Source organism: Excalfactoria chinensis, chromosome 21 (assembly GCF_039878825.1).
Source record: "Excalfactoria chinensis isolate bCotChi1 chromosome 21, bCotChi1.hap2, whole genome shotgun sequence".
In the NCBI taxonomy this organism is placed as follows: Eukaryota; Metazoa; Chordata; class Aves; order Galliformes; family Phasianidae; genus Excalfactoria; species Excalfactoria chinensis.
Genome location: NC_092845.1, coordinates 5,596,718 through 5,607,504, shown reverse-complemented (window position 1 = coordinate 5,607,504; position 10,787 = coordinate 5,596,718). Strand labels below are relative to the sequence as shown.

The window sequence follows — 10,787 nt, the reverse complement described above, 5'->3', positions numbered from 1 at the left end:
ATCCCATGGAGCAGCAGCATTCACTTTAATATTTATCAAACCACCAAAAACAACAACAACAAAAAAACCAACACACAACAACTACATCATTCCAACACATGTGCAATTCCCAAAGAAACATTACATCTTCTTCGGAAAATAGAGTGTATTTACCCACATGCCAACAAGCAGACATCCGGAGCTCAGCGCGGGGCAGTGATGCATTCAGAGGTACCCGGAGGAACGCAGAGAGGTTTGTCCGTTTGGTTTCCTCTAAAAGCCCAAAGATGGGGAGAAAAGGGGCTGATGCACGCGGGGTTGTGGAACTCGGTGCTGGGGGAAAGCAGGGAGCTGCAAGGCGCCGGGAGCCCAGCAGAGCTCGCTGCTGGGAAGGGAAGGAGAGCCAAGGGAAGGACGGGGTCTGGGTGGACAAAGCAGGCGCAGGGCTGTGCGCGCAGCCTGAAGGTGGAGCTCTCCCATAGGACCAGAGGGAGGTTCGGAGTTGGGCACATGGAGGTGGGAGCGTGCACTGAAACCCTACGGCGCAGGCAGAGCCCAGATACATTTTAAAGTAAAATACAGTAAATGGAAGGCAAACACTTAAAACAGTGTCACTCACTATAAATAAAGCAATCTGCAGGGAGGTGCTGCTGACACGGCAGATCGCAGCCTCCCACATCCATCGCTGTCTGCCTGGCTCAGCCCATGGCTCCTCTCCATCTGACACCAGACCTGCTCCATCCGCCCGAGCTCACGCCAGCATCCGGTGTTGGCATCAAGAAAGCAGAGCAGCAGATCCGGGGCAGGGCACTGCCCTCACGTGGTGCTGTCCGGGTAGCCTTACCTTCCCCTGGTAGGCACTGAGTCCTGCAAACATGAAAACTAAAGCATGCAGAGGGGAGAAAGCAGGTTACACAGCACAGCATCACTGCCAGGCTCTGGGTATAAAGCATCAACCAGGATCCTACTTGCGTGGTAGCCCAGCTCTGAGCCGACACGTTCTCTATTTATAAAGCACGTTACATGTACCTCCATGCTGTACACAGAGCAGACATTCAGTGGGGAACAGCTTTGGCACCTGCAGCCCCTCCGGGCCCCCCTCACTCAACCCAGGCTGCACGTGTGGCCGTGGGGCAGCTGTGACAGTGATGGAGGCTCTCAGCAGCCGGGGCTGCTTTTTGGACAGTGCTTTAGGAGCTTCATTGCTTTCACTCTGATTAAATTTGGAAGGAAAAGGAAAAAAACCCACCGCCAAAAACCTGACGCTGCAGTGAAGGCTGCAGCACCTCCACCTGCTGCAGTGCTCATCCCCTTCTGTCCACTCCCAGCGGAGCAGTCTGAGTGCAGCCCAACACAGCTCTGCCTGCTGGGCACTGCAGCACCCACAGCACCCAGTGCAGCACCAAAGCCTCTCAGCAGCGCTGCTCTGCCGGCACGGCTCCATGGAACACACACTCCACATCTCCCATTGTTGTTCTTTATATTATTACGAATCTTTGTTGGTTTATATACACAGAACCAGGCCAGTTTCACGGTGCGTGGGGGAAAAAACAAAAGGAATCTCAAGGCATAAATAATATAAAAAGGCAACCATTGAAAAACAAGGTACATTCATACGACACTACTACAAAAAATAAATAGTGACTCTCTCTGTTATAATTAAGGCCCCTCCATCAGTCCCTGCAGCGCTCCCCTCAGCTCTCCTGCAGTGGGGGCTGCCCGGACCCACACAGCGTTGCAGTCCAGCCTGGTTTGTCCCTGCAGTCCTTGGGCACAGGCTGCAGAACCAGCGGGCTCCAGCTCAGAACGTGGTTTGGTGTCTCTGAGAGCACACAGCTGTCACCTGCAAAGCAAGAGCAACGTGCTTTTAGCTCAGTGCACTCACAGGCACAGAGGAAATTCAGGTTACTGGATCTTGGAAAGGAATTCCGGGTGGGTTTACTCCCACAGAACCCCAGGGAAGTGCTGGGCAACAGCACAGCGCCTTGGCTCTATCAGAGCACATTGATGCTGCCATCCAGCAGGTGGGGATGACACGGCCCAACCCCACCAGCATCCTGTGCCACCCTCACCTCCAGCATGGCTTAAGGCCACCCCAGATGCCCGTTCATTAGGGAACACGCCATTGGGCAGCACCTCAGCCCCTAGGTCTGCCTTGGGAGCCCGTGGGTTTGCTGTGGGTATAGACAGCAGCAATCAGACAGCAGTGTGAGCCGGCAGCATCACTACCTGCAGCGTGCCTGCAGGGGGAGCTCATTCAGAGGCATCAGACAAGAGGAGCAGCTCAGCTTCACCACCTCTGTTCAACAGGAGGTGGAACACAGCCCTTTTTCCAAAGACCAGCTCTTCTGCAACCTTCACTGTCAGCCTCCCCACCATCAGTTAAGTGCCATTTCTGCACAGCATCCCAGTGCCGGGTGCTGCCCCATCGCCGTGCCTCACCATCAGAATACTGCAGGCAAAGCGGCCCGGTGCTGCCCCTGCAGCAGGGCTGGGGGCTGGGGGTCTGCTCGGCCGTCTCCACGCTGTCCTCCTCCAACCCGCCGTGCTCGGGGACGCCAGAGGCCAAACACATGGTCACCATGATGTGGCTCAGGGGCTTCATCTCCAGGCTGTCCTGCTGGTAAGGTGCGACGATGGGCACGACGGGCAGCGCGCTGCTGCTGAAAGTGCCGTTGGATTTGGTGAAACACCTGAGGACGTGAACCACAATCGCAGGGTATTAAGGTAGGAAAAGACCTCTCAGATCACAAAGTCCAACCCACCCCAACTGTGCCCACGTCCCTCAGTGCCACATCCCCAGGGATGGGGACCCCCTGCACAGTGCAGCTCTTTGGAGAAGAGATGTTCCTCATTCCCAACCTGAGCGGATACCAGCAGTCACTGTGAGCCCTGATCATCTGCACGTTTTCCCTTTCTACCGCTCGACTTAGCATGAGAAAGTGCGATTTTTAAGTACTTCACCATGTGTTATTTACTGTAGAGAACTTGCCAAGTGAGTTCTGAATGTATTTTTGGATCCATCCTAACATTAAGAGAAGGATCAAGCGTTTCTCCTCCCAGCAGACAGCTGCAAACACTGCAAACATTTGCTCAGTTGCTTCCCCTGTCCGCTGTGACCCGACCATTGACTTGCAGGTCTCCAGCAGGGCAGGCCCACACGGCGGCCTTTCACCACCAACAGAACGAGCTCAGGTTGGAAACCCAAGCAGCAAAGCCAAGTGCCTGAGACAACAAATGCTGAAGTGTTATCAGAGTGGATGCAAACCACAACAATATCTTCAGCACTAGAAAGGCAAAACCCCACGTGGTGCAGCTCAGATCGTGACCCTGCGAGACACACACAAGGCTGTGAGATCGGAGTTAGAGTGCAAAATGAATTGTTATAGCCAAGGTATTTAACCTTCAGCAAACACCGGCTCCTCGACAGACTCGCATGCCATTGCAGCAGGCAGGGAAAATGCCTGCAGTGTTTGCAGCTCCACTAACAATGGAGACTCAGCGAACATTTATATAAGCAAATCCTATGTAGGACAGCCCAAACTCACACTTCACTGTGGTTTTATACAAAACCATAATTACCACAAAAGTAAAAGGTTCACTTGTATAGCTGCCATAGACCAGGAAACTACCGGATGGATACGCAGGTGGAGCAAAGCAAGGACCCCAGAATGCAGCGCAATGCTGTCAGCGAGTCCTTCACAGCTGTCCTGCAGTGCACTCCCCATCCCTGCCTGTCTGACCCCAGCACTGAGCTATGGTCGGAGCACAGCCCAGTGTGGCCAGCGCAACTCGCAGGCACTCAAGGGAAGGCTGGACAGGCTTCCAACACCACGCACAGACTACAAGCCCATACACCAAATGGGCACAACTCGGAGCATTTCTTTGCTGCCAACCCTAAACAGGACAGTCTCCTGCCCCGCTCCCGATGATGAGCCCCATCCATCTCACCACACATCGCTGCTTATTGCCACTAACTGCACTACCCAGGGCTGGCACCCACACGGCCCACGTAAGCTCCGAGTCCTCACTGTGTGCAGCACTGCAGGTTTACCCTCTGACTGCGGGGAGGATTCCATTCCAGAGTGCATTTTCCCCCCAGATAAGCTGACATGACAGCGCCCACCTCCAGCCAACACAAAGGCTGCAAAGACCTCCCCAGCCCTCAAACCCGTCCTGCTGTGCCCACTGACCCCACAGTGCCATTGGGGCCGCACAGACGGAGCCTTCATGGCACTCACAGCTCCTGCTCCGTCCTTCCGCCCTGAGCCGCCTCCAGATCATTATTCCAAGTACCAAAATACCACAAAAGCCACTGAAGAATCCACATGAAACACATCTGGGCTTCAAACAAATCCATTTATTAGTTTGCATTTCTTTCCGCAGAGGTTTTGACTACACTCACTCATTATTGAAAAATTTCTTAGAGAAACCCATGTGAGATGTTTGGTTTTGCATGTTTATGGGACTTTCTTTTTAAAGACACAGAGGTCAGTGCAGCGCTTTGTGTTGCTCCACCGGCTCGAATGGAGCTTCAAGACAGCAGTTCAGCTTTTTTAGCTTAAAAACCACATTCTGACGGAAACCGGCCATGGGTGGACCCGGAGTGAGCAGCAATGGAAAATCTCTGCTGCAGAAAACACGCCTTGCACCAATTCTCAGTGCTGCAATGCTATGAGCCAGCGTGCACAGCCCTCCAACCCAAAGGGCCGTCTGCTCGGGATGAGCGTGCAGATCTCTAACACAGCGTGTGCCAAAGGGAACCGACAGAGAGCAGAGCTCCAAATCCTCCAAATCCCACTGAGGACACAGAGAACATCAGTGCAAAAGAAAAAGTGCACCAGAGAACCACGACACAAAGAAACGTGCTTTGAACACCAACACAATCACGCTCACCTCCCTGGCTTTGTCCACCACAGCAAAGTGGGCATCCACAACCTGGCAGCCCCTGCTGCCTCTGGTAGAGCTCCATGAGCAATGACCAAAGACCAGAGGATTCCACTGCTGTAACAGTGAAGCCCCTCCATGGTCAGTGCTGGAAGTGGCCGTGCTCACCAACTCTAAGGTCTTATAAAAGTCACTGCATGCCTACACGTCTGGAACGCCTGACTTACAGTCCTTAAACAACCAGGGACCCCCTCAGAAGCCTGGAAGGCAGCACATCCTCCACAACCCTTCCCAGCCCAACGAGTGCCCAGCTCTCCACCACGGCACACAGCAGATCCCCCCACACACACACACTGCCCTCACCTGTTGTTGTTGTGGCAGTTCCTGCAGCTGATGCACTCAGGGGGCTCCGCCTGCGGCAGCGCTGCACACATCCCTGCGCCCTGCATGGAGACAGAGGTCAGCATAGCTGGGAGCAGCGCCTCAGCGCCCCCCAGCCTTGCACCCCGAGCCCCCAGCCCTGCCCTGCACAGCCCTGGGCCCGCATCCCAGCGCTGTAACACTGTGCCATTATATGGAGCCAAGGCGAGGGGCTCTGCCAGCGCGTGTCGGAGAGCAAAGTAAGCAACTGCAGCTTAGACAAGTATGCTGTAATTTCCCCGGCCTGTTTTCAGCTGAGTGCGCTCAGGTTTAATTTAATAAACACGCTGTAAATATGTTTATTTTTAACGCTGATGACAGACATGAAAGCAAGTCGCTGTTCGTTAGCGAGCTGCGCCGCTCAGGGAGACAGCACTAAATCTGCAGGGCTGATGTCACAGCACAAACCCATCCCACCTTCCTGCAATTACCCCGATTAGATCACTGCACTTCACTACACTGAGCTTTGAAAGGCTCCGTATTTGTACAGATGGGGTAACTCCTTCGCCAGCAATGACTCCGGGTGAGAGGGATTTGGTGCTGTTGGTTTTGGCTGCGGGGCCCATTACGAGCGAGCAGAATGCCCAGATTAACACATACCTCATTGTGAGGGGCAGCACCAGAGCAGCGAGTGGGGACGGCACAGCCCAGTGGGGTCTGTGGGACCCAGCAGGATGGGAGACCCCAACCAGAGCCTAACCAGACCCCAAATGGAGCCCAACAGCTCGTGCTGATGGTGAGGGTGGGTTCTGCTCTGGGAGGCTGCTCAGCCAGATAGGGATCACTGAGGAAATGCCTAATTAGTGTTGATTGCCATCCTGCCAGTCTCCCTCTTCCTCATTCAGCCCAATCAATGGAACAATAAAGAGAGTCCTAATGAGAATGAGAACATCCTGTTCCTCTGCTGGCTGCTCTGGGTGGAAAGGGGTTGCCTTACTCAGCTCCGCACGACACAGAGGGGAAAAACAGCACTAAACCAACACTCAGCTGCTCCAATGAGACTGCATGCCGGGGTTTGGGTTTGCTGCCCACATCTCAGCACAGACACACTGAGCAGAGCTGCAGCTGCACGTGCACAAGGTGCTGCCTCCAAGGAGCAGATGAGCAGCGACAGAACAGCAAGGTCTCCAGCACTGCCAGGCTTCCTATGGGCTGCATAGGAAGTGCCACAAAAGCACTCCTTCCCCGGGGCTCGGGCAGGCTCAGGCTTTTAGGAGTTCAGCTGCTGGTTGGGTGGGCAGGTCAGGGAAATGTGGGTCCAGCAAATGGCCAATTGAAGGCCAACTGAAGGCCAACTGATGGCCAACCGACGGCCAACCAGGTGAGGACCCAACGTCTGCCCTGAAAACTGCAGTGCTCTAAGTGGCAACTACTGTGCAAGTGCTAATTTGTTGTTCAATAAAGCGAAGCGCTTGTGTTCAATTACCAACACAAACAATAGCCCCCTTTCTGCTGCTTCTCAGACTTCTGAACTTTTTCTTTCAGTTTTCCTGGGCAATGTTCACAGTTTTGTGTAAGTTTAGTAAGTCTGAATGCAAGCCATCTGTTTCCATAGACAATAATGAAATCATTATTCTCTCTTGGAAACGGGACGCATTTCAGCAAATGAAGTACTTTTCCACAGCGTCCAAAGGCTGGGTCGGGGAGTTAAATTAGTTTTTAATTTTATTTTCAATTAGAAAGAAAAAAAAGAAAAGGGGCAATTTGTCTCAGGAGTCACAAATGAGGGACCCAAAGAGGCGCTCAGTGCGTCACCGCGCTGCTGGTGTACGGGCTATTTTGTGGAAGCTCCTGCCACGTTTGTGCTGCAATTCATGGCATTGCTTAGAGTCACAGATCTGAAACAGGTGGGGGAAAACGGGCCATCCATAAAGCTGCAGGATAAGCAGCTATAATTAAATCTGTTTAACTCGAAGATTGAGAAATACCATGTGTAGAAGCCAAGCGTCCCGACGCAGCACAAAAGTATTCCCAGGGCTGTTTGTTGGGAGGGCAGGGGCAGATTTCCCAGAGTGAGCGGAATTCTTGCTGTCATCCGATATTCTCAAATGAAAACCATCATGTTTGTATCAGAAATATCAGCCCGGTTGCCTCCTCTGGGAGCAGCCGCTCAGCGGAGCCGGCTGTTATCAATGGATGAGTTCCTCCCCTGCCTCCCCCCAGCTCTAAACCCGCCGCTGCAGCCCCCAAGCTTACGTTCACCAGGTGCTGGGCACGCTCACAGTCCAGGTGTGCGCCGGGCAGGGAGCTGCTGTGCAGCCCAACCCCTCCGTTCACGGCCCCATCCAGCCCAGCGGCTGCTTTGTGGTGGTGCGGGCAGCCGCTGCCAGCGCCGCTGCTCAGGAAGCTGCTGTGGACGCTGCCATTAACGCGGCTGGTGCCGGGCAGGGTGGTGTATTTGATCATCTGCCCGCTGAGCTCTGCCCCTTGGTACAGGTAGCCAGGAGGGTCGTATTCTGCAAGAGAGCCAGGTGTGAGTCAGAGTGAGGTTCTGCTCCAGAGAGCGCACGTAGTGCCCGAGGGGCGGCTGAGAAACAGAGGAAACTCATTTTCTCCTGCTGCACTTTGTGAATTGGCTCAGTGCTCAGGAACAGCCGTAGGAGTGGAAAGCAGCCATCGCCTGCAGGGCAGATGGGCAGCGCCGTGCTGGAGGGCTCTGCTGCCATCAGGCAGACACAGAGCGCCCAAATGTGGCCAACTGGGACCAACAGACCCATTGCTACCCCAGAGCTGCTCCCACAGTGTGCCTGGGCTGCAGCTGAAGGCACGATCTTATCCTGCACCGCCACGAAAGGAAGCCCCAGAGCAACTCACTGTGCATGGCGTTCTGCTGGCGGTTCTTCCACAGACACATGGCGATGAACACGATGAGGATGAGGACCATGACGCCCAGGACGCAGCCCACGATCAGGTACAGCATGTCACTGCTGCGCACCGGGCCGGAGGACGGACCCCCGCTGCCCCCTGCCCGCTCGGGGGGGCTGGGTGGGGTGCTCAGCTCCTTGGCTGGGTATTCGGACGCTCCTGGCATGCGCTTCACTGCGTGCAATGGGAGACAGGAAGGGAACGTTCACCAAAGGAGTTCTCTAAATGCATTTTTTCATTATGAAAGGAAAATAACGACTTGCTGGGGTTACAATCCTAACGCCTCCATGAGAAGCCTTCCAAGTCAGTACTGAAAACTGTAAGGAGAAGGCCAACTGCTATTGGGTAATAACTGTTTGCCTTGGAAGAAGGCTGTCATCCAGCCCGCTAACCCTCCCGCTGAGGTCACTGGGAGCCGTAACACGCAGCTCAAGGCACGCTGCAGTAACTCCAACTGGAGAGCACCCATCTGTCCACTCAGAAAAAGAGCTGAACAGGAATCACAGCAAACACACGGACAGATAACCCAGAAATCACACCACGCTGGTTCCCAGCTCAGATTCAACCCGCCTGACACGGACACCTTCAGGAGGTGCCTGAGTCACAGCCGGGCTGCTCTGCAGAGGCAGCACCTCCGTGCAGGCCCTCTGGGTGAGCAGCATCACCCCTCAATCCCAATGCAGAGCTGCACCCCGTGCTGCTCCCAAAGGCACTGCTGTGCTGGCCAGGCACGGGGTGAGAGCCGTCCTTGGGAGCGCAGCCCAGCAGCTCCACTAAAAACAATCCCTGCTACGGAAGACAAAACATCCCCTTGGAACATTCCGGAACATTACAGCCTTCATTACAGACAACTTTTGCACTGCAACCCCCCGCAGCCCCGGGGCAGCAGAGGCACAGCTCACACGGCTCACCCTTCGTCTCGCAGATCATCACGTTGCTGTACTCGCTTTCACCACCTTCGTTATAGCACTGCATTTTTATGTCGTAGGAGGTTTCTGGCTGCAGGTGATTTATCAGGTGCCACTGCTTTGTGCCTGTGGAAAAACACATCAACTGCATTTCATTCACCGGGATGACTCAGAGCTGGGTGTGGGTACAGCAGGGATGGCTGCAGCACCCCGGGGCTCCACGAGCCAGCATGATGGGGATGGCAGAGGATGGGACTCGGTGCTCTGAGAGCTCCTTCCTGGCCTCAGTGACTGAGATCCCACCTGGGGACACGGCCAGCGAGGTGGGGATGGTACAAGGGTAGGACTTGACCTCACAGTTCCTTCCCAGCCACAGCAGTTCCATGGCCGTGCTGCTGCAGGGCTGTACAGAACACACACTGGTGGCTCTCCTGCTGGAGAAGGTTTTGTTACGGACCCTCAGACCCGTCTGGAAGCTCACGGCTCACTGTGACCCAAAGCCCATCCTGTCACAGCCTTCTGATGAACAAGGCTTGGTTTGAGTACTTAAGGATTCCTGTTTGTTTAAGTTTTTCTGTGTTTGTTTTCCCACACAAGCAGAAGTCCCCGAGCTCAGCACTCCAAGCCCAGCATTGCAGCAGCTTTACAGCAGCACCGCTGACATCTTCAGCTCCACCCTGCAGCTCTCCGCAGCATCTTGCAAACTGCATCTCACAGCACAAAACTCCCTCACACCACCTGGAGTGCCGGCACCCACAGCACGCAGGGCACAGAGGAGGGCTCAGCAGATGGAGCAGGTGAGCTGCGGAGCCGGACGTCTCCCTGCAGCATTTCTGCACAGGAAGGGCACATCTGTGCTCCTCAAACTGCACGCAGCCCGGCAGGCACGGAATGCAGCAGGAAGCAGCACCGGGCGCTGCCGCCTGCCCTGCAGAGCCGCATTCCGCGCCAGCAGCGCTAATGGGACGCTGTCAGCCCTGGCTGCCTGCCAGTGTTTGCCTGGGACACCTCCTGCAGCACGGAGCTCCTCCACATCCATCCCATCCATCACTGCCTGCTTTTACTTTCGTGGGCCTGGGACAAATTTTAATAAACAGCGACTCCTTTTTTTCTTTCTTTTTTTTTTTTTTTCCCCCTTCAGGGAGTTTAATTAACTGTTTGAGCGCCCCTAATCCCTCTTGGAAAATACCACCTTCAACTGTTTCCACTGTTTCTAAGGAGCTGTCACAGCACCTCCTGATTTACGCGTTGCCAGCAGGAGGACTCGATGCAGGCAGGTCTGATGCTGCCCTGCAGGGCTGCAGCCCTCCCCCCCCCATCCAGCACACACACATTCCTATTGCTAATCACTGCACCAGGTTTTAGGTTTCCGCTCCAAACCATTAGTGGGACTGGAATCAGTACAGGCACTTTAACTGTCCTCTTCGTGCACCATTAGCAAGGGAAAACATTTAAACAACTGACATCAGACTGCATTTACATCTTAATTTCAGTCTCCAGGACCCTCAAACAGAGACACACACACAGGACGGGGCCGCTCTCACTTTGCTTCTTTCCTTAAAGCAGCCATTGCAGGTGGGACTTTCTGTTCAGTGAGATCTGCTCTGGCCTGCAGCTCCTGAGATGGGAGCAGAGCTCTGGGTGCCTCCAACAAGACCGAACAGGGAGCGGAGGAACGCCGGCATTGCTCAGCTCTGCTCTGTGCTGCCCGCGGCACCGCGCCTGTCA

At 54.6% G+C, this 10,787-nt stretch overlaps 1 protein-coding gene across 1 annotated transcript in view; it reads right to left on the bottom strand.

The window, feature by feature from the left end:
* Positions 1–6: 6 nt before the first annotated feature.
* Positions 7–10,787, bottom strand: part of CDON (cell adhesion associated, oncogene regulated) — a 36,710-nt gene continuing 25,929 nt past the window's right edge. The window contains exons 14-19 of the mRNA XM_072354992.1: positions 9,063–9,185; positions 8,101–8,325; positions 7,483–7,742; positions 5,230–5,309; positions 2,422–2,672; positions 7–1,822 (exon numbers count right to left, since the gene is read on the bottom strand). Of these exons, the coding sequence (XP_072211093.1) occupies positions 1,674–1,822; positions 2,422–2,672; positions 5,230–5,309; positions 7,483–7,742; positions 8,101–8,325; positions 9,063–9,185 (1,088 nt within the window). The 3' untranslated portion in view covers positions 7–1,673. The remainder of the gene's footprint in view (positions 1,823–2,421; positions 2,673–5,229; positions 5,310–7,482; positions 7,743–8,100; positions 8,326–9,062; positions 9,186–10,787) is intronic.